This window comes from Mesoplodon densirostris, chromosome 10 (assembly GCF_025265405.1).
Source record: "Mesoplodon densirostris isolate mMesDen1 chromosome 10, mMesDen1 primary haplotype, whole genome shotgun sequence".
Classification (NCBI taxonomy): domain Eukaryota; kingdom Metazoa; phylum Chordata; class Mammalia; order Artiodactyla; family Ziphiidae; genus Mesoplodon; species Mesoplodon densirostris.
Genome location: NC_082670.1, coordinates 68,332,496 through 68,355,356, shown reverse-complemented (window position 1 = coordinate 68,355,356; position 22,861 = coordinate 68,332,496). Strand labels below are relative to the sequence as shown.

General features: G+C 49.8%; 1 protein-coding gene across 1 annotated transcript in view; it reads left to right on the top strand.

Annotated features, from left to right (window-relative positions):
* Positions 1 to 22,861, top strand: part of FYCO1 (FYVE and coiled-coil domain autophagy adaptor 1) — an 81,682-nt gene that overhangs the window by 17,366 nt on the left and 41,455 nt on the right. The window contains exons 5-14 of the mRNA XM_060109060.1: positions 1,308 to 1,414; positions 6,155 to 6,298; positions 9,524 to 9,614; positions 10,573 to 12,981; positions 14,036 to 14,128; positions 14,830 to 14,948; positions 17,369 to 17,536; positions 19,493 to 19,642; positions 20,405 to 20,616; positions 22,022 to 22,166. Of these exons, the coding sequence (XP_059965043.1) occupies positions 1,308 to 1,414; positions 6,155 to 6,298; positions 9,524 to 9,614; positions 10,573 to 12,981; positions 14,036 to 14,128; positions 14,830 to 14,948; positions 17,369 to 17,536; positions 19,493 to 19,642; positions 20,405 to 20,616; positions 22,022 to 22,166 (3,638 nt within the window). The remainder of the gene's footprint in view (positions 1 to 1,307; positions 1,415 to 6,154; positions 6,299 to 9,523; positions 9,615 to 10,572; positions 12,982 to 14,035; positions 14,129 to 14,829; positions 14,949 to 17,368; positions 17,537 to 19,492; positions 19,643 to 20,404; positions 20,617 to 22,021; positions 22,167 to 22,861) is intronic.

Below are 22,861 nucleotides of genomic sequence, written 5' to 3'. Positions count from 1 at the left end.
ATACCTCATGTTTCCTGTCTCATTCCAGCACCATGGCTGGCTTCTTAATAGGATGGAGGATTAGGACCATCTTTTGGTCAAACCACTACCGTCCCTTCCCCCAACCACCAAGTTGAACATTTCTGACCTTTGAAGAGGTGAGGAGGGAATGGGTCTTGGCTTACCCTGCTCAGAGCCAGCACCTGACAGAACAGGTGCATGTGGTAGGCTGAGAGCTTTCGAGTTCCTGCCTACTTATCTTGAGCTTCTGGGGCTGAAACATTGGGAGCATGAATCCTAATTTGCCTACAGATCTCAAGTGTCTTCTATAGCTGTACCCTCGGACAGCTTAATAGCCCATGGTCCATCCTGGCAACTAGGGCCAGAGTCTGTGACCAGCATACCCCACCACCATCACAACAAACTTCCAGAAACCTCTTTAGAAGCCATGTTTTGGCACTGTGGGGAGAGGTTTTGAAGACAGGCCTGCACCTGGACCCTCCATCCACCTCAGACTTCCTGAAACAGAACCACACCCATTTTTCATTACTTCAGTGTAACTGGGCCACCTAGAAACACCCCTGCCCTCACCCCCTGGGCACCTTCTGACTAAATTCAGTGAGTTGGTGTAGCTGAAAATAAATCCAACCAGGAAAGCGTTGACAGATATGTGGATTTTAGTGATGGTTCCACAAGGACACAGAGGAGGCAGTTATACATCCATCACAAGTCCCCCTAACACTCCCCTGCCTTTTGCCCTCCTCTCTCTTCCCCCTTCCACATGGGCTTCAGCCAAGCCCCTTAGGCCTCTTCCCCTGCATCTCTTCTCCCAAAACTTCAAAAACAAGCCCAGGCATTAGCTAAACAGGCCATCTCTTCCTCTTCAAGCGTACTTCTGGTATGAGAAGCCCTTCATTTATCTCCAACCTGTTTTCTAAATATTCCAACTTAAGTCAGACCATTTCATCTCTGACTCTAAACCCAGGGATTCTGATGGAGCGGAGGAGGAAGAATGACATTCCAGTAGAATCCACAGTAGGTATTTGAGCCTCTCGTGACTGTATCTGCCTTGACACGTTTGCTGGAGTCTACAGATTATTCTCAGATGGAGGCCTGCAAGACATCCACCCACTTTAGGCCTCCCTCTGTGGGGTGACATTCTCAAATGTTTTGTGTTCTTTGAGGGACATAAGTGAAGGTTATGTGTAGGGTAGGATTGGGTGACGTTTTCTGCCCTGTTTTGTTTCTGCTTTTGTCAGCCATCCATGAGGCCTATATTTGGAGTTAGTCTAACGGCTCTTCATTTCTATTTTATCTACATTTTCCAGCTCCGAACATCTCTGGGAAAGGGAAGAGCATTTATTCGCTACTCCTTGGTGCACCAGAGGTTGGCCGACACCTTACAGCAGTGCTTCATGAACACCAAAGTGACCAGGTAAATACATGACAGTGCTGGGCTTTACCCCACACCATTCAGAAATGACCCAAAGTTCCCTCACTAATAATAACGATACTACTTATAAGTCAGACGGAGAAAGACAAATATCATATGATGTCACTTATATGTGGAATCTAAAAAACAGTATGAATGAACGTATTTATGAAACAGAAACAGACTCACAGACATAGAAAACAAACTTATGGTTACCAAAGGGGGAAGTGGGGAGAGGAATAAATTGGGAGTATGGGATTAACAGATGCACACTACCATATATAAAATAAACAAAGATTTACTGTATAGCACAGGGAACTATATTCAATATCTTATAATAAGCTATAATGGAAAAGAATAAAAAAAAGAATATAGATATGTACATGTATATGTGTAACCGAATCACTTTGCTGTACAGCTGAAACTAACACAATATTGTAAATCGACTAGACTTCAATTAAAAAAAAATGGTGATGCTACTTACAATACACAAGATGGAAGCCATCAATGTCCAATGATGGGGGGCTGTTAAATTACAGCAATTAGGGCTTCCCTGGTGGCGCAGTGGTTAAGAATCTGACTGTCAATTCAGGGGACACGGGTTCGAGCCCTTGTCCTGGAAGATCCCACGTGCCGTGGAGCAGCTAAGCCCGTGCGCCACAACTACTGAGCTTGCGCTCTAGAGCTCACGAGCCACAACTACTGAAGCCTGCACGTGTAGAGCCCATGCTCCACAACAAGAGAAGCCACTGCAATGAGAAGCCCATGCACCACAACGAAAAGTAGCTCCCACTCGCCGCAACTAGAGAAAGCCGCGTGCAGCAACGAAGCCCCAGTACAACCAAAAAGAAAAAATAATAAATAAATAAATAAATTTATTTTTTTAAATTACAGCAAATTATTTTAAATGGCATAGCAAGGCATCATTTAAAATTGCAATAAGGTATACCAAAACCTGAGATGAATTACCATATTTTAGTATATGTTACCACCCTTTTGCTAATATACATATGATTTAAGTAGTACCATGACAGTCCAGGTTAGACTGTATAGGGTTAAAGGAGGAACTAATTATGTAAGCCTTGACAGCTGCCCAAGAGTGAGGACGAGGTGGTCTTCTCCCCTCCCCACTTTTTCTTTGATTATAAAAATGTAGCCTACTCTGTTCTTGGGGTTGCTGCGCTGCCTTGCCTGCCCAGTTGTATCTCTCACAAGTTTCCTATGCTAATAAACTCACTCTTTGCCTGCCAAATAAATAAATAAAATTGCAATAAGGAAGTCTATGTAGCAACAAGGAAAATAACAATATAATAATCAATGAAAAAGAATGCAAATCTTATCTATCCTAATGGCAACAATGAAATTACAAAAATATATATAAAAGAATTAGAAAGTATATGAGAACATGAGGAGACGGAGTCAAGAGGGCAGTGTGGGAAGACGCAGAGTTAGCGTCTCCCCACAGCTAGGGTGCCTGTCAGCTGCTGGTGGGGGACTCTGATGCCCAAGGAGAAGGGAGGAAACCCCAGAGTGAACCAGTAGGGGGACTGAGGGAGGAGGAGAAGTGGAGGCCAGACAGGATCAGTGCCCCTGAGGCCGGGGAGACCAGGAGAGACAGGCAGGAGGGACTCTCCGGGAAGAGCGGGAGAGGAGCGGAGGGCGATCGCCTTGGCCACTCTGGCTGGGGAGGCTTCTGAGCTCCCAAGCCGATCCCCTGCCCTCCAAGGCCCCCTCCAGGCCACGTGGGTCCTTGGGGGCATAGGAGGGAGGCCGGGGAGATCAGGAGAGGCAGGCGGGAGGGGCCACCCAGGAGGAGCATAGGGCATTTGCCCTTCCCACTTGAGTCCAGGGAGCCTGCTGGGCTCCCAGGTGAGGTCCCCTGCCCTCTGAGACCAGGGGTGGGGAGCACACCTGGGCCCCTTCTGTTCCTTGAGCCTAAGCCGCACCCCAACAGCCCCCAGGGTGTCTTCCAGCCCTGTGGGTCCTGAGGATTGGCCCCACCCACCACCCAAACCTCACCCTTGCTTAGACCCCACCCTCCACAAGCAAGGCCTTTTCCCCCCCTTTTTTAAATTTTTATTTATTTTTTTTCTTTTCCCTCCTCCTCTTTTTTACTATTGTGGTACTAATGTACCGTCCGGTTGTTGATTCATCTATATTTTTATTTTTATATTCTCCCTAACATATCTGTTAGTTTCCTAGTCTAATTTTATTTTTTACTTTGCTATTGTTGTATGTTTCTTTCTTTTCCTGCTGCCCCAGGCAGCTTGCGGGATCTTGGTTCACAAGCCCAGGGTTGGGCCAAAGCTCCTGCGGTGGGAGCTCCCAAGTCTGAACCATTGGACTAACAGAACCTCAGACCCCAGGGAATGTTCTTTGGAGTGAGGTCTCACGGAGCTCCTCATCTCAGCACCAAGACCCAGCTCTACCCAATAGCCTACAAACCCTAGTGTTAGAAGCCTCAGGCCAAACAACCAGGAGCACAATCGCACTCATTAAAAAAAAAAAAAAAAAAATGAGACTGCAAAAAAATATGTCACAAATGAAGGAGCAAGGCAAAAACCTACAAGACCAAATAAACGAAGAGGAAAATGGACTTGAGGACATGGGGTGGGAGGGTGAAGCTGGGGCAAAATGAGAGTAGCATCGACATACATACACTATCGAATGTAAAATCGTTGGTTGGTGGGAAGCAGCAGCGTAGCACAGGGAGACTGGCTCGGTGCTTTGCGATGACCTAGAGGGGTGGGATAGGGAGGATGGGAGGGAGGCTCAAGAGGGAGGGGATATGGGGACACGTGTGTGCATATGGCTGATTTGCTTTGTTGTACAACAGAAACTAACACGGTATTGTGAAGCAATTATGCTCCAGTAAAGATCTATTTTTAAAAAAGTATATGAGGGCCTCCCTGGTGGCGCAAGTGGTTGAGAGTCCGCCTGCCGATGCAGGGGATACGGATTCGTGCCCCGGTCTGGGAGGATCCCATATGCCGCGGAGCGGCTGGGCCCGTGAGCCATGGCCGCTGAGCCTGCGCGTCCGGAGCCTGCGCGTCCGGAGCCTGTGCTCCGCAACGGGGGAGGCCACAACAGTGAGAGGCCCGCATACCGCAAAAAAAAAAAAAAAAAAAAAAAAAAAAAAGTATATGAGAACATGATTTGATAAAGGATAGGATTATGTGTATTTTTCTTTTTAAATTATTGTTTTTGCAGTAAACAATTTTTCAGCACTTCTCAGCGTGTATTAAAGTATATAACGTCTCTGAAACAAGTTCAGAAGACTTCAAATAAATGTGATAAACTAAACAATAATAATGACAACCACAGCAGCAGTGCCTGTCTGTGTCACACCCTGGCACAAGCAGGGGCCTCCACCTGTCATCCTCCTCTCCCCTTCCCTACCACAGTCCTTGGCGCACATTGGGCAGGTAGCACTGAGCTTTCACAGGTGAGGAAAGTGAGGCTCAGCGAGGCCAAATGCCTTTCTCTGGGCCCCACTGATGCTGAGGCGCAAAGCAGGAGCTTGGGTCTAGGTCTCTGAACTCCTAATGCCAGGTAGTTTCCTCTGGTGGATGGCAGGTCCTTGGTGCTGGCAGTAATGGGCAGACCCCACTGGTCACCCTGGACCAGTGGGTTGCAGCCTTGGCCTCTCATCAGAATCACCTGTGGGGTTTTTAACACCAGCAAGCCTGGTGCCTCACCTGAGACACTGAGTCAACGCCCGCCCCATGGGTCTGGGCTCCCTGGAGATTGTGATGAGTGACCAGATGGGGAGCCTTTGTGCCCCTAGTGCTGAAGCCTCAGCAGGAGGGGAAGGAGGAGGGAGAGGTGGGGTTGAGCGTGTAAGGCAGGGAGAGGGTGTCAGATTAGGAGCCGCAGATCAGCTGCCAATCAGCTGAACCTCTGGCTCGCCCGGCACCCCTTTTCCAGCTCTGCCTCCCCTCTACCTCTGGAGTGTTCTTCCAGTTAATTAAAAGAAATACTTCTGAATAAAAGAAAAACCATTGGGGGGGAATATTTTGTTTCCTTTTGTCACCTTTAAGATTGATTTGCATAAATGTGTATTGCTCTTGCATGTGCCAGGCTTTGTGAATGCATGTGAGTTGAGAACCTTTGCACATTTGATTTGAAGGTTATTTTGTTGTGATGTGTGGCGAAAACTGTCATAAACAGCTTGACTTCCAGTGTATTCCAGTTCACGGATAACAGCCGAGTAGCTCATTAAACTCATCAGTGTTGTCTTTTTAATTCTTATTGCTTCACGTGAAGTGAAACAACTACCACTTCAAAATGGAGATGTTTTGTTCCTTGGCTTTTATGTTGGTGTCTGGACAGAAATTAGCAGTGAGTTCAATGTCCTGTATTGAGTTCTCTGGAAGGGATAGAAGATAAGATTTTCTTTTAAAAAAGAAGTGTTCTTTCCCCTACAACTGCCCTTTCTTGGACAGTAATTCAGATTTAAGGTTTCTCGCATTCATTTGGAAATAGGTATGATATAAATAATAAACAAATACGCATCTAATTCACTTCAGTAATTTCCCTGAAGAAGAGCAAACTTATTTGAGAGTTACGTGCTCCTACAGTGAAAATCAAATTGGGGTGTATGTGTATGTGTCTGTCTTTAATTAATTGAGTAATCTGAGTTGGAATTTGATGACGCAGAGCCTTACTGGGAGGACTGTTAAATGCACTCTTCCCTTTCTTTATGTGCTCCTGTACTTGATCCCTTTTTGTGTTTCCCTGCAGTGACTGGTACTACGCAAGGAGCCCCTTTCTGAAGCCAAAGCTGAGCTCTGACATCGTGGGCCAACTCTACGAGCTGACCGACATCCAGTTTGACCTGGCATCGAGGGGCTATGACTTGGATGCTGCCTGGCCGACGTTTGCCAGGTACCTTGAAGAATTAACTGCTTGGTTGAAAAGAGGAGAAAGAGATGTTTGAAGTTTTGAAGCTTGCCACCAGTCTACTCAAAGCAGTTTTGCTTGTGCAGTAAATTACCTGTAGCTTTGCAACTCTTATGCTTGCTAATTTTATAGACTTGGTTGAATCGTGACTAGCGATAGCATCTGGAGGCTCCAACCTTAAACTAACCTAACTGGCCAGGTGGCGTGAGTCAGTGGAGACACATATGTGAAACCCAAGGTTTTCAGATGTGTTAAGGGACTTGGTGTGGGAGCGAGGGGGGAGCAGTGGGCTTTTCCCCAATATGTTCTCATAGATACAGTTATCATGGAGGCCAGTAAGAGAGGGAGCGAAGGCTCGTCCATGTAAGGGTTGCTGGAAAGGTTGCTTTGCTGTGTTTTCTTTTCCTACACCAGTACGGCACTCACACACTGTCCAACTGCATCCTCACAGCCGTTCCAGGAGCAAGGTGCTGAGGAAACAGGCTCAGAGAGTGGAGGGACTTGCCCAGAGTCACACAGCTGGCAGGCAGCAGGGCCAGGGCCAGGGTACTAGACTTGAGTTAAACTCAAGTCCAGCATTCTTTGTTTTGTTTTGCTTTCTGTTAATAGGGTGGTGTTTTTGTTTTTGTTTTTGTTTTTCCAATTTTTGTATTTCTTATTAGGGAATTCTTTCCATGGAGGAAAAAATACTGACTATAATGGAACCCAATTGCCAATCACCAGGATTTAAGAGCTAACATTTTTGCCATATTTACTTCGTGTCATTTTTAGAACTGTTCAATTTTAAAATCATTTCAGACTTACAGAAAAGTTGTAAAAATAGTACACAGTACTCATTCACTTCACTTCCCCAGTTATCAGTATTTTACTACAAACGTTTTAATCATTCTTTCTCTCTCTCTTTCTTTTTTTTTTTTCCGACTGTGCCACGTGGCATGTGGGATCTTAGTTCCCCGAACAGGGATTGAACCTGCGCCTCCTACAGTGGAAGCGTGGAGTCTTAACCACTGGACCGCCAGGGAATTTCTTATCATTCTTTATCTTTATGTAAACATGTTGGTTTATTTCCTGCATCATTTGAGAATAAGTTACAGACCTGATTCCCCTTTATTCCTAAGTACTTCATCGTGTATTTCCTAAAATCAGGGACATCCTTTCCTAAAGTTGGGGACATGTATATAACCTCAGTACAATTGTTAAGATCACAGAACATTGATACAATACTGCTGTCTAACCTACAGACTGTGTTCAAATTTTAAGAATTATGCCAGACATGTCTCTTATAATCCAGGATCACATGTCAGTGAATTGTTGGGTCTCTCTAGTCCTTGTTCATTTGGAACAGTTTCTCCTCTTTGCACAGACAGTTTTGAAAAGTACAGGCCAGTTATTTTGTAAAATGTTCCTTAATTTGAGTTTGTCTAGTGTCTTCTCATTGTTGGATTCAGATCAAGCATTTTTGGCAGAAATACCCCAGGTGTTGTGTCCTCAGCACGTTGTACCCGGAGACACAGGATGTTGGTTTGTTTCATTACTTGCAAGGTTAACCATGATCATTTGGTTAAGGTGGTGTTAACCAGGTTTCTCCTAAAGTTACTGTTTCTCTGTTTGTAGTTAATATGTATTTTATCGGAAGACATTTTGAGACTAGGTTTTTATCCTGTTTCTTTTAAATCTCCCTCCTGTTAGTTTTAGCATCCGGTAAATCTTTCCTGAATCAGTTACTATCATGGTTACCAGAGTGATTTTCTGACTCCGTCATTCCGTCTATACTAATAGTTGGCATTCTATTGTAAGAAAGATCTTTTCCTTCTTCCCCATCTATTTATTCATTTATAGCAGTATTGATTCGTGGATTCTTATTTTATTCAATAGGTTATACTCTGTCACTGTAATTATTTTAAACCTTAAGGTGCTTTATATTTGGCCAAAGTCCCTTCAAGCTGATTCTTGTGAGATTTTTTTGTTATGTCTGATACCTTTTTTTTTAAAGAAATAAAATATTATAGATCCAAATAAAGCCCCACCCCGCGGCCATCCTTTCTCCTTTTCTCCCTTTCTAGAAGTAATTACAACCCTGTAGTTGATGCATGTCATTCCCAAATATTTTTGTGTTTCACTACATGTGCCTGTAAATATTACGTATATATAGTTGTATTTTATATATTAAATTTGCTACATTGATTGAATCATGAGATGGCTATACTTCTGCAGGTTGCTTTTTTCATTCCACATTGTTTTTGAGATTTTTATCTGTGTTTGTACAGGGAGTTCTATAGATGTGGAGTAGGGCTGGCAAACCACGGCCCACAGGGCCGTGTGTAACACACCTTCATTTACCTATTATCTGTGGCTGCTTTCATGCTACAGTGGCAGAGTTGAATTGTGACAGAGCCCGTAAGGCTTGCAAACCGAAAATATTCACTATCTGGCCCTTTACAAAAAAGATTGCCAACCTGTGGCATAGAGTATTCCATTGTGTGGGTAGACAGTTTATCTGTTTCTCTAGTGATGTGGAGTTAGAAAGGTTCTGCTTTTTCCACCATGACAGTGCCGCCAAGAGCATCCCCACACGTCACCTTACGCACATATGTGACTGTCTTTCAGGTAGATACTGAGAAGTGCAGTTGTTGGGTTGTGGACACTAACAAGGTTTAAAATGCAATAATTGTAGATTAAGGAGAAGATTCTGGTCGTTAAGTAAAAGTGTGTTTCGTTTGCAGTGACTAGTGCCATCAAATAGAACTTTCTGCAGTGAGGGAAATGTCTGGTGTGAACCAGAAGAGGTCTTCCAGCCACATTACTCGTGTAACATAATGTAAAGCAGTGACCTCAAGGCCTGAAGCACAGCATGACCTTTATTTACCAGATTGACTGTTCCTGGTTCCTCCCTGGTAGACAAGTTATGGCTGGCATCGAAGGTTCTAGGAAAACTTAAAGTAAAAACGGGGAAATACTATGTTCACTTCGTTCTTTTTTGGCAGTGAAGAGCAAAGCCATCATGCTTAGACTTCAACAGTGGGGTCCAGCTGCTACGACCAACCTGAATGTGTGCTTTGGTGGAAATGTTGGATTTTGCCTTCTTACTGGACCTGGGAGGGCACTGCCGCTACCATCACCTGGTTGCCTAGTGACAACCAAGGCCTCCCCGAGTGTGTGTGTGTGTGTTCCCTGCTCTGATGCAGGCATGTCTGTTTTGCGGCCCCACAGGAGGACCCTGGGCACTGGCTCTTCTGCTTACCTATGGAGACCCCCCAGCCGAAGCTCCAGCATGAGCAGTTTGGTGAGCAGCTACCTGCAGGTAATGCCAAGAAGGCTGGGGACTCCCTCTCTGTCATGTCAACCAGGGCATGTTCTTGCCCCTCCCAGCTCAGGGGGATGTTCTCAGATGCCTGGTGTTCCAACCCGAGCGATATAACCCCTCAGTCCTACCCACTGTTTCCTCGAGTCCAGGTTTTTACAACCAAAAGGAATTTAGGCCTTTTAAAAAATAAATTCTTTTAAAAGCTTTTTAAAGTGTTTCAGAAGAAGTGGTTTGGCACTGTGATTAAAAGTGGCAAGGTCAAATCCTGACTGTCACTCCGCCCCCTGTGTGACCCTGGGAAGGTGACTTACCCTGTCGAAACTTGAGCTCTCTCATCTGTAAAATCTCACACCAGCCTGTAAGGTGGTTGTAGGGAGTAAATGAGGGCACACACACACAGTGCTTAAGGACTTGGTACAGGCTAGTGCTCAGCAAACATTAGTGCGTCAGGTCAGTTTCATTAATTTTGTTAGAAATGTGAATGTATTGTATAGTTTAATGGGAAAGAACACTGAAATTAATCAGCAAAGCAAAATAAGACTAATCAGTATAAGAAGCATTAAGAGTAGCATTTTTACCCAATTTTGTGATTTAATTGCAACAGAAATTGTGGGTACGGTGCAACGGGTAAGCAGTAGTTTACATATAACATCGTTTCTCTAAGAGTCAGCATCCATTATGTTACCAAAGCTACAGGAGGCTGAATGGGAAACGCAAGTTCTGAGTCTCAGTGGAGCTCACATGTGTGGCGTCGCATCATATTTTAGGATGTACTGACCTCCTCTGGCATATGCTTTGAGCAAAGGGGTTCCAGTCCTTTGAATAGCTCGATAGACTAACCTTAGGTCATGTAATTGCTGTATTTTTACTTCTGTTCTCATTAACTTCTAAAGTTTTGCCAAACAGCCATGTAGCTTCATCCCCAAGCCACTTGTTTTTCGTGTTTCCTCCCCAGACTCAGGAGATGGGCTCCCACCTTGACCTGAGCAACCCCTTAAACCATGAGGCACTGGAGGGCTTTGACGAGTTGCGGCTGGAGCTGGACCAGTTGGAGGTGCGGGAGAAGCAGCTGAAGGAGCAGATGCAGCAGCGGGAAAGAGAGAACCAGGAGCTGAGGGCGGCCATCAGCCTGCATGGAGAGCAGCTGCAGGCAGAGAGAGAGAGGGGCCGCGCCGCCGCCGAGGACAACCTTCGCCTCGCCGGCGTGGTGGCCGCGCTCCAGGAGCAGTGGGAAGTCACCCAGGCCACACAGAACACCGTGAAGGAGCTGCAGATGTGCCTGCAGGCCCTGGAGCTGGGGGCCTCGGAGAAGGAGGAGGATTACCGCTCAGCCCTGCGGCAGCTGGAGTCCCTACTGCAACCCCTGGCTCGGGAGCTCGAGGCCACACGTGACGCCCTGGGCAGGAAGGACCAGCGCTCAGCTGATGTCCCAGACCAGCTGGGTGCAGCCGAGCAGAAGGCTGACATGGCACTGGACGCCAGGGGGCTACAAAAGCGCATCCCCAGTGACTCGCCCCTGGAGACTCAGGAGCTGGGGGAGAAGCTCCTGGAAAGGGAGAGCACCTGGGTCCAGGAGCTCAGCAGGCAGCAGAGCACCCAGCTGGAGCAGCTGGCCAAAGAGCTGCAGCTGAAGGAGGAGGCCCGGGCCAGCCTGGAGCGCCTGGTGGAGGAGATGGCCCCTCTCCGGGAAGAGCTGTCCAGGAAGGGGCAGGAGGCAGCCCAGCTCCAGCATCAGCTGCAGGAGTCGTTGGCCCACTTGAGCTCCCTGGAGGAAGAGCTCGCGGAGGGGAGACGGGAGGAGCAGCGGCGGCAGGAGGAGAAGGGGCTGCTGGAGCAGGAGGCCAGGTCCCTGACGCGGCAGCTGCAGCTCCTGGAGACCCAGCTGGCCCAGGTGAGCCAGCACGTGAGTGACCTGGAGGAGCAGAAGAAGCAGCTCATCCAGGACAAAGACCACCTCAGCCAGAGGGTGGGGACGCTGGAGCGACTTGCTGCGCAGTCAGGCCCAGATCTGCCCGTGGCGGCGGCGGAGCACGAGGCTCTGAGCACCCCCCTGCAGCAGGCCTGTGAGAAGCTGGAGGAGGAACAGAGGGGCCTGTCGGAGGGACAGGTGGCCGATCCCAAGATGCAAGGGGCCGGCCAGGAGAAGAAGCTCCAGCAGGCCAACAGGGAGCTGGAGAAGGAGCTGCAGAATGTGGTGGAGCGCAACCAGCTGTTGGAGGGTAAGCTTCAGGCCCTGCAGGCTGACTACCAAGCACTGCAGCAGCGGGAGGCGGCCATCCAGGACTCCCTGGCCTCCCTGCAGTCAGAGCAGGCCAGCATCCGGCACATGGGAGACCAGATGGAGGCAAGCCTCCTGGCTGTGAAGAAGGCCAAGGAGACCATGAGGGCCCATGTGGCTGAGAAGGAGGCCGCCCTGCAAAGCAAGGAGGCCGAATGCCAACAGCTGCGGGAGCAGGCGGAGCAGTGCCGGCAGCTAGCGGAGGCCCGGGCTGGGGAGGTCAGGGCACTTGAGGACCGGTGCCGCCAGCAGACCCAGCTGATCGAGACCCTCACGGCAGACAAAAGCCAACAGGGGTTCAGCCCACCTCAAGACCACGCGTCCCAGGAGCTAGCAGCCCAGCTGGCCCTGTCTCAGGCACAGCTGGAGAGTCATCAGGGGGAGGCCCAGAGACTGCAGGCTGGGGTGCTGGACCTCCAGGCCAAGCTGCAGGCAGCCTTGGGTGACCGGGAGAAGGTGCAGAGCCAGCTGAGCGTGGCCGAGGCCGCTCTGCGGGAGCACAAGGCCCTCGTGCAGCAACTGAGGGAGCAGAACAAAGCCCTCACCAGGGCCCACGTCCAGGAGCTGCTGCAGTGCTCGGAGCGTGAAGGGGCACTGCAGGAGGAGAGGGCCGGAGAGGCCCAGCGGAGGGAGGAGCTCCAAGTAGTGTGGGAGGAGCTGTCCCAGGCAACGGGCAACTCCGAGGAGGCGCAGCTAGAACCTGCTGAGCTGCAGGAGCAGCCGCACCGGGCCAACACGGATATGGCCGAGCTCGACATCCAGGTCTGTGCGCTGACCACGGAGAAAGAGCCGCTGGAGGGGGCGCTGGCCCGCACCATGCAGGAGCTCCAGGATGCCAAAGAGGCAGCCTTCAAGGAGCAGGAGGGCCTGAAACACCAAGTGGCAGGGCTGCGGCGAGAGAAGGAGAGCTTGCAGGGGAAGCTGAAGGCAGCTGAGGAGGCAGCTGGCTCACTGCCTGGCCTGCAGGCCCAGCTGGCCCAGGCCGAGCAGCAGGCCCAGAGCATCCGGGAGACTGCACGCCAGGAGCTTGACACCCTCAAGTTCCAGCTGAGCACCGAGATCATGGACTACCAGAGCAGACTTAAGGTAACCCTCACCGTGACCATCTGAGCTGCACCTGTCTCCTGCGGCAGGGCCTGGTGGGTCCATGAGTGGTTGGGATGCACCTTCGGCCAGGTGGCACATGAGGGCCCAAGAATGTCCTGGGGGCCCAGGCCAACATGGTCTCATCCTGGTGTCATAGCTCACAGCATCCTTCTCCCTGCAGGAACATGTTAGGGACACAGCATTGGAGAGGGATGCCTTAACCCAGACGTCTAAATTTAAGGCCATTACAGACAAGTTTGGCCCACACAGAATTTTTTTTAACTTAGTAGCCAACATTTCAAGAGCAGGGTGTTTATAGATTCAGTGTTTGGACTTCTTTTAAAATCTTGGGAGTTCCTAAAGCCTGTGCTCTCGTTCCTGTGTGGCAGCAGTCAGCAGGAGCTGGGTGGGGACTGCCCACCTGAAGGAACAGGTCATCCTCTGCTATTCTCCTTGCACTCATTTATGTACTCGTCCGGCCCCTTTTGGCATGCGAGTTCCTGACTGCCTCGAGTCCTGTCCCTGGATTCTCTGTCCCTTCAGGTGGCTCCTGAGAGCAGAGCAGTTATAGGAAACCAACTCAATTCATTTTCACAGAGCCCTTGGGATAGACAAGCTTATGAGAACAGCGTTTACCATGTGTCTTGAACTGCAGAGAAAAAGGGTTAAGAGTGAGGACACAGGCAGACATCTACGGGGCTTTGGCTTCTGATGTGTCTGTTTGCTTCTGGGTCTGTGCACTCAGACCACTCCTGACCTCTCTCTTAGGCAACTATTGCGTTCCCACAGATGTGCCTCCCACCTTGTGTCACCCCACCCCTTGCAGTTCCGTGTGGCTCATACTCCACCCTTTCCTTGGCAGAAATGAAATTCTAAGTTTGGGGGCCAAGCTAAGTCTCTTGTCTTGACGGGATTGTGTTACCAGGGAAGCCCAAAGTTTATTGAGTTTGGGAGAAAGAGAGGTAGCTTGTTTTTACCCATTTTGGGGGAATGGGGCCGAGGGAGTCTCAGAACAAGGACCCCACTTTTCTGATCCCTTTCTCATCCTCTCCAGACCTCCAGTGAAGAATGCAGGAGCCTCAGGGGCCAGTTGGAGGAGCAAGGTCGGCAGCTACAGGCCGCCGAGGAGGCTGTGGGGAAGCTGAAGGTAAGCCTGGCCCCTGAGGCCCAGGGGAGGTGCTCCTGTGAGCCCTGAGCAGCGGCTGGCCCATCGTTCACCTGGTCATTCCACTCCCAGGGTGTGGGCCTGTCGAGGAAGGGGATGTGGCTTGGCTTTCATTGGACCATCAGAGAGGCCTCCCTGCAGGAGTTCCAGTGCCCTGGCTAAAGCTGCCGTCAGCTCACCTTTGTAGACAACCTGAGTCTGTGTCGTGGCTCTTCCACTCCCTGGACACCTGGTTAGAGCTGTCAAGTGTGTTTTTCACCACCCCTGTGTCTTATGGAAAGGAAATAAGTCATCCCCCTCTGCAGATGTTCTCCAAGTCAATGTTGCTGACGTGAGCCAGAGCAGGGGTGGGACTGAAACCCGTCTTCAGGGCAGTGACTTTTTTCAGTGACTCCTGTACACTGCCACCCCACCTCTACCCCCACCCCAGAGATTCTGATATCTGCTGCCCCACCAGCCACCACAACCGGTTGCAGCTGATGTTTGAGGGACATAATTACAAATGGGAGTCTGTCATACTCCACACACATACTAGTTCATGGTCTCTTGAACTTAAAAACAGACAAAAGCCCCTCCTGTTAGAAGTGCACCAGCCAGATGGGGTGGGGAGCATGCCAGTCACTTGATGGCATCTTGCATGGGCTTCTGCAACCGAGCGTCTTCTCCCTGCTGTCCTGTGCCAGGCTGCCCAGGCTGATACGGCGGAGAAGCTGAGCTGCACCAGCAAGCACCTTGCCGAGTGCGAGGCCGCCATGCTGAGAAAGGATGAGGAGGGGGCCGCCCTGCGCCAAGACTTGGACAGGTTAGTTACACGGTCCACCCACACGGCCAGTGGGAGAGTCCTCAAGGGAGGGGGTGTTTGGTACAGTCATTTAGAAAGTCAACCACTCATATCAGGTTAAAGAAGCCCTTTTGCAAGAAAAGCCACAGACTCATAAAGTGCTTATGTCAGAAGCATGCCACAGAGAACCTTGGCAATCTGCCTGTCACAAGCCTATAGACGGCTGCAGAGACCCTTTCTCTTAATTCCATTGTCTTATCTCTAGCAGGACATATTTCAGTTCAGTAACTTCATGCTTTGGTAAAACTAAAATGAAATAAAAGCTGGGAGATAATCATGGTACTACTAACAGCAAACATTTAAGTAATGCCTAAAATGTGGCAGGTGCCGTTTTAAATACTTGGTATTTATTTGCCCATTTAATCCTCCTAATGGTCCTGTGAGGATGGTATTATTATTTATCCCATTTCATAGATGAGGAAAACAAGGCTCAGAGGAGTGAAGTCACTTGCCCAGGGTCACACAGTGTGTAAGTGGCGATGGCAGGATTGGAATTCAGAACATTTGACTCCAGAGTCTTTGTCTCAACAACTACCCTAAAAAAATATAGAGACAGATAGTTTTGTGTTTTGTTTTGTTTTATTTTAGGGTACTGGTGTGAGAGTATTGTGTGTGCATGTTTTCCCCCTTGTGTTTTGACTTGAGTTCTTCATTTCCTCTATGAAATGAGAGGCTGCGGGGTTAGGTGTGAGGTTCTCGCAAGCTCATCTGAGAGTGAGTGAGCGAGCCAGGGAGCAGGATCGGCTTGTCTTCCTGGAGACTCTGGTGCTGTGTCTGTGGAGAGCACATCGTGCTGTCGCCCTTTCATCATAATTTTTTTTTAACCTTAAAGTATGGCCCTACCTGTGTCCGACCCCAAGACCTCTTCATCTTCAGGCTTGGGGGCCACCCGGAGTTGTGAGCATCATCAGCCTACTGTCTGGTGATAGGGCCAAACTGGTCCCACAGGGGATGCTGGGACCTGATTGCATGTGTGCTCCCAGCAAAAGCAGACACACCAAATTCTCCCGAGGCTTTAACTTTTCCACCCATCTCCTGCCATCTGCTTCTAGGCCTGGGCCCAGGCTCAGTGGGAGATCCAGACCACGCTGGATGTTTAGTAACCTCAATGTACATTTCTTCTCATCTGACTCTTCTCAGCTGACTCCTTACAGAGTTTGAATCCTATAGGACTCTGGCTGCCCTTAGCCAGGTGGTGTTCATGTGACAATTTAAGTAGAACCTCCAAAGTTGGTGGCATTTTTTATAATGCTATAACTCTGTGGTTGTGTGTGTGTGTGTGTGTGTGTGTGTGTGTGTGTTTGTGTGTGTACCTGAGATCATTTTGGAGGACAGTGTCTAGTAAACAACAACCTCCTGACAACTTTATACTGGACATGGAAAGGCTGGATTAGATACAGATTAATTAGTCTTGCACAGCCCTCTGGTTTTTTTTGTTTGTTTGTTTGTTTGCGGTACGTGGGCCTCTCACTGTTGCAGCCTCTCCCGTTGCGGAGCACAGGCTCCGGACACACAGGCCCAGCGGCCATGGCTCACAGGCCCAGCCGCTCCACGGCACGTGGGATCCTCCCAGACCGGGGCACGAACCCGCGTCCCCTGCATCGGCAGGCGGACTCTCAACCACTGCGCCACCAGGGAAGCCCAGCCCTCTGTTTTAATGGAGCTGTTATGAATGCCTTGCTTTATAAGGCATCCTTGGAAAACCACTGCCTTAGGGGACAGGTGAGCTGAAAGAGAAGTGGGCAAGGGCGGGAAGACCGTGGTTCAGCCGGCCCCTCTGCTGCAGCTTGAGGCTCCGAAGCACCCAGAACAGGATTCCTTAGGCCTCAGGGTTGTCAGGTTGAATGCCTCGCAGTGTAGATTGAGTACCTGCTGTGTGCCCCATGCCAAGCCCCATGTGTAGAGTCCCAAAGACACATGGAAGATAGGCGCTCCTCTGTGTGGTCATCTCCAGGAAGCTACGCCTCTGCTGTTTCTCTCCTGGCTCCTTTTTCCTCTTGTGTATACCGCCATCACCAGCCCATGTACTTAACCCACTGGGCTCCTGTCAAAACCTCAGTCTCTGCCCAGGAACCAAGTGGTGCAGAGTTTGACGCACCTGGGGTGCTCCTAGTGACCTGAGGTCAACCTCCTCTCCCAAATGTCCCTTGTATTTGTTGTGAGGGGTGGTGGTGTGTGAAGAGTTTGGGTGTGTGAGGGAAGTTTTGAAGGCTTAAGAGAGTGTACAGCCTGTGAGTGGGGCAGTGCCAAGGGGCTCCCCCCATGAAGGGGAAAGACTGGTAGGGCAGCAGGACCCCCCATTAGAGGCCTGGGTTAGCCCAGAGGCACGGGGGAAGCTGGAAGTAGTGGGTAATAAGGAAAACTGACTACTCCTCCACCAGGACCCAGAAGGAACTTGAAAAAGCCACAACAAAGATCCAGGAGTATTACAACAGACTCTGCCAGGAGGCGACAGACAGGGAGAAGAATGACCAGAAGATGCTTGCTGACCTGGATGACCTGAACAGAACCAAGAAGTACCTGGAGGAGCGGCTGATAGAGCTGCTCAGGTGAGTGTCAAACAAGGGGCCAGGGGCTGCCCCCAAGCTTGGCTTTTCTTTAAAGAAATGCAACTGTTCTTGAAAGGACTCTTCGAGGGAAATGGGCCCCTGTCTGCTTGTGTTGTGTTGTAAGCGCCCAAACACGTGAACAGGGTCTGCTCAGGCCCTTGGCAGCCTTGCACCTGGTCCGTGTTCTCTTATTGCTATGCTAACTCTTTTCAAAATCTCCATGTGCTCAGCCACAAGAGTGACAATCAAAGATGTTTAATATCCTCAGGGACTTCTCCATTCCCGTGTCCCTCTCTCATGAGCCCTTTTCTCCTTCTCCTCCGTCCCACTCTCCCCAGCACCTGGGCCCCCAAACTCCAGTGCCTGCAGGTAGAAGACAGTGATGTAAATGTGTGAACCGGGCCAGGACGGGGGCTCTGAGAAACAGGAGGACATGAGCTGCCCTGCTCTTGCTGACTGTTGCCCCACAGGCATCGAGTCCAGGGTTGCCAAGTCACCTTACTTCTTAAGAGAAGGTGGAAATCTGGATTTTTATGTGAAATTGGCCTGACTTTTAAATGTTGACAAGTCATTCAGAAAGTTTTTAAAGGTTTTTGTATGGAATTATTATTATTTTTTTGGCTGCGCCTGACTGCTTGTGGGATCTTAGTTCCCCAACCAGGGATCAAACCCACGCCCCCTGCAGTGGAAACGCGGAGTCTTAACTACTGGACCTCCAGGGAAGTGCTGGAAATTTTCAAAAATATAAAAAATAGGATAGCAAAATGCACTGCTGTGTACCTGTCACCCAGCTTCAACATTATTCAGCTCGTGACCAGTCTTGTATCATCCAAGAGTCCTACCCATTTCCCCCACCTCCTCAGATTATTCTGAAGCAAATCCCAGACATCCCGTCATCTCATCCACAAGTATTTTGATACATACCTCTCCAACACAAGGACTCTATTTTAAACAACCACAGCATCATTACCGTGCTTGAAAATGAACTAATTCCCAATATCATCAAGTGTCTAGTCTAGTTTGAAATTTTTCTAATTGCTTTATCATTGTTTCTAATCAGGATCTATATTAGATCTATATATTGCATGGTGATATGTTTCTTAGATCTCTCTTACTTAGTCCTGGTTCCCCCACCATCTCTCTCTTTTTTTTTTTCCTTTGCAGTTCACTTTTAAAGAAAGCAGGCCATTCATCTGGTAGCGTTTCCCATAGCCTGGACTTCGCTGATTGCATGCCCATGGTGTCACTTAACATGTTCTTCCATCCTCTGTGTTTCCTGTAGCCCCCAAAATTAACAGCAGTTCTAAGGAAGGCTTTATACACATCTTCCCTGATGCACCAGGCACATTCAGATGCTGCCAGAGCCTCCTGAAAAGCGCCCCTTCTTCCAGTGTGCTTGCTTCCTGTAGTGGCTGTGCTGTCTCTCTAAGGAGTGGAGGAGGTCAACATCCCGTCGGATTTTCAGGCTGGAAAAGCTTGACTCTCCTCCATTAATTGTTACTTAAACCATAAAAACATGAAGGATCCCGAGCACATTTAAGATTTGGGTTCTTGGGCTCACAGCACACAGACGGTCATGTAATCATGGCAGCACGTGACAGCTTCAACTCCCAGTGGCCACATGCACTGTCATTTAGACATCTGAGCAGCTGGTGACACTTGTCAGTGCCAGCAGGTCTTTGCAGTTGCCAGAGCCTTTTATGGACATCGCAGGCCCCCCCGTACCTTCACACGTGTGGTGTCAGATGAGGACGTACACGTTGGGAGGCTCCTGCTGAGTCTGGCACTGGTGTGGGGTGACAGAGGTGACCTAGACTGGGGGGTTATTTCCAAGGTAAAAGTGAATTCTCCTTGTGTTTTGGGAAATTCGGAAGCAGTCTTTTGAAATGAACCAGAGATAATTCTATTGTTTTCATGGATTCTTTCTTCTGTTTTTCGAATGCGGCTTTTTCCCAGGGACAAGGATGCTCTCTGGCAGAAGTCAGATGCCCTGGAATTTCAGCAGAAGCTCAGTGCTGAGGAGAGGTGGCTGGGGGAAACGGAGGCAAATTACTGCTCTGACTGCAAGCGGGAGTTCAGCTGGATGGTGCGGCGACACCACTGCAGGTCAGCAGGCGGCTTGCGGGCAGGGCCCAGCACTGGAGCAGACGCCTCTGAACGAGGACTCCGTGGCAGGCGTCGGCACCTCAGCCAACTGTCTAGGAAGAGCACGTTGTCTCTTAGTTTCGAGGGAACCAGTTGAGGAGGGCATGTTAGGCAGGGTCTCAGCAGGACACTCAGGGATCCCCGAAAGGGAAGAGAGTTTAATACAGGGGGTGTAGGCAGAGTTAGGGGGACCCACAGGGATGTAGAGCTCCCAGAGACCCAACCTCTGGCCCTCTCTTGGCCTGCGGGGCTCAGAGGGGAAACGAAACCCAAAGAGAGCAGGGGCTGAGGCTTCACCAGAGGAACACAGAGCAAAGACCCCCCGCCCCCCAGGGCCCAAAGAAGGGCAGGCAGGAATGAATCTTGGGTTGGGATGGGGACAGATGGAGAACGGTCAGCACAGGGGCATGGGGTCTGTGGTCTCTTAGAGCCCAGCCCCCGAGGCCTAGAATGCACACCTGCATCGTTGCGTCAGGGAAGGGGGCTCGGCCTGCCTCCCAGGACCCTAGGAAGTAAAAGTGTCTCCCATCAGGCTTACCAAGATGGCTTTCTTGGAATCTTATGAGATAGGCCTTCAGGCCCCACTCTAGAGTGGGGGCAGAGCCAGGTCTGACGAGCCATGTGGCATCCAGAGCCCAGAACAGAGCCCGGTTCCGGTGCCGAGCAGGTCACTTGAGACCTCTAGTGCAGCGTCCTCAGGGCCTGTGCCTTTGTCGTCCCCAGGATATGCGGCCACATCTTCTGTTACTACTGCTGCAACAACTACGCTGTGAGCAAGCACAGCGGCAAGAAGGAGCGCTGCTGCCAGGCCTGCTTCCAGAAGCTGAGCGAGGGCCCTGGGTCCCCCGACAGCACCAGCTCGGGCACCAGCCAGGGAGAGCCCAGCCCCGCCCGGTCACCAGCCCAGGCCACACCCCAGGCCACCGGAGGCCAAGGTCAGGCTCCGCCACTGCCCTCGGTGTTCTCCAGGTGCTACCCTCACCGCTACCGCACTGTAGCTGCTTAGCTGGAACATGCTTAGTTCAGTGTTTTCCAAACTTAGGCACTAAAAAGGTAGTACCACCAATCTGAGACTTTCTTTTTGATGTAATTAGGATTGAAGGAGAATTGAAAAGGGAATAACTTTCTCCTGATATGATTCAGTGTTATTTAACGTGGTATCTGTTTACTTCTCAACTCACATACCACCAGTGGACCCACAGCTTTGGAAAATGCTGTCTCCCAGGGCCCCAGCCCCGTATCCAGCCCTCTCTTTCAGGGTAACCAAAGGCCAGGAGTTGAGTGTGGAAACGAGCACATCCTTCCCTGTCTCCTTGTAGCTCACATTCTCTCTCGGCGGCCAGGAAGGATATATTCTCCTTCATGTCCTCTCACTCAGCTCAGTAAAAGGAAGCGGGATTTGGTTCCTGCTGCTTCTGCTCAGCACAACCTCGCAGACCAGCCCAGGCTGCCCTCTCAGGACTGGACTGTGGGTGTCTGTTCTAAAGCATGGCCTGTCCCAGGAGCCATGCAGCAGGGCCTGCTGGGAACTTGTAACTCCCCTGAACTGTTCTTCTTGCTGAATCTTCCCCTCGCCTGGCTCACTAGTGGGTGTTCCAGTGACGACAGGGTGGCATGGTGCCAGCATGCTGAGGTTGCTTGTTTTGATTTCTGACATTTCCTGTCTCCTCTGTCTGTCTGTCTTACTTTCTGTCTTTTCTTCTTTCGTCTCAGGCCTGCCATCACGTTTTCCATCACATGCAAGAGACTGCTTGTTGGCAGGGTTGGGGGTGACTAGCACAGCAGCATCGCACAGCATCCTTCCTACTGGGTAGCCTGCAAAGTTGGGCACAAGTCCCCTGGTCAGAAGCACAATGGCTGCTGTGCAGAGGGAGGTTCTTTTCCACCCCCCAGTGGATTAAGGTGAAAATGCAGGTCAGACAGAATCCTCCTCTCAGAGAGGCATGAGTGAGGTCTGTGTCTGCTGGAGCAAGGATTCAGCAGCACAGAAATATGATTACCTTTTTGTTAGGTTCTTTCCTGATAAGGTTTTGATAGGTTTTTTTCCTTCTAAATAAAGGGCCTCAGAGAACACGTAAGAGCTTAAAACCTCTCCACACCGCTGCCTAAGGGACTTCAGAGAAATCTCTTACATGGTGCATTCAGTTTCATCTGTAGTCCCCTCATCTGCTTTTCTGGAACATCCCAAGAGCCATTTCTCTCCATCTGGACAGAGTAGCTGTCGGTTGAGTGAGCACTTAGAGTGTGTCCTGGTGGCTCATCCCACGTAGCTGCACTCCCTCCCTGTACTGTCCATGACTGTGCATTTCTCTTCTCTCCCGACCTGCCTCTGCACCCCAGGTGCTAACACAGACTGCCGGCCGCCAGACGATGCCGTGTTTGACATCATCACAGATGAGGAGTTATGCCAGATACAGGAGTCCGGCTCCTCCTTGCCTGAAACACCCACCGAAACTGATTCTCTTGACCCAAACGTGGCTGAACAGTGAGTAGACGTCACCTCCATTTCCTGAGTGCTCATTAAGTGCCTGGCCTTGTGGTTTCTTATCAAAGGATTAGGAGAGCTTGGAAGCAGGATTGGCTGTCTTTGCTTAAGGGAAGGTGCCTGCGAACAGTGCTCGGGGCAGGGTGCCCTTGAGGAGCACCAGGGCTCGAGGAGTAGTCAGTGTTGAGCCTTGTCAGAGAGTTCCTGGGCGAGTCTTGTCAGCGGTCCCCCTGATTTCAGCATCTCCAGGAAGGCCTCTCTTGGCTTAGGCAACTGTATTAATCTGCTCAGGCCGCCATAACAAAACACCATAGACCAGGTGACTTAAACAACAGAAATCTATTTTCTCACAGTTCTGGGAGTCCAAGGCCAAGGTATCAGCAGGTTTGGTTTCCTGAGGCCTCTCCTTGGCTTGCAGACAGCTGCTATCTTCCTGTCTCTTCACATGGTCATGCCCGCTATGCATGTGCCACCCATGTCTCTCTGTGTTCTAATCTTTTCTCCTTATAAGGACACCAGTCAGGTTGGATTAGGGCTCACCTTATTGGCCTCATTTTAACTAACTTACTTCTTTTAGGTCTTATCTCCAAAAACAGTCACATTCTGAGATACTGGGCGTTAAGACATCAACATATGAATTTAAGGGGGGGGACACAATTCAGCCCATAAGAGCAACATTTGCTGGGCTGCTGTAG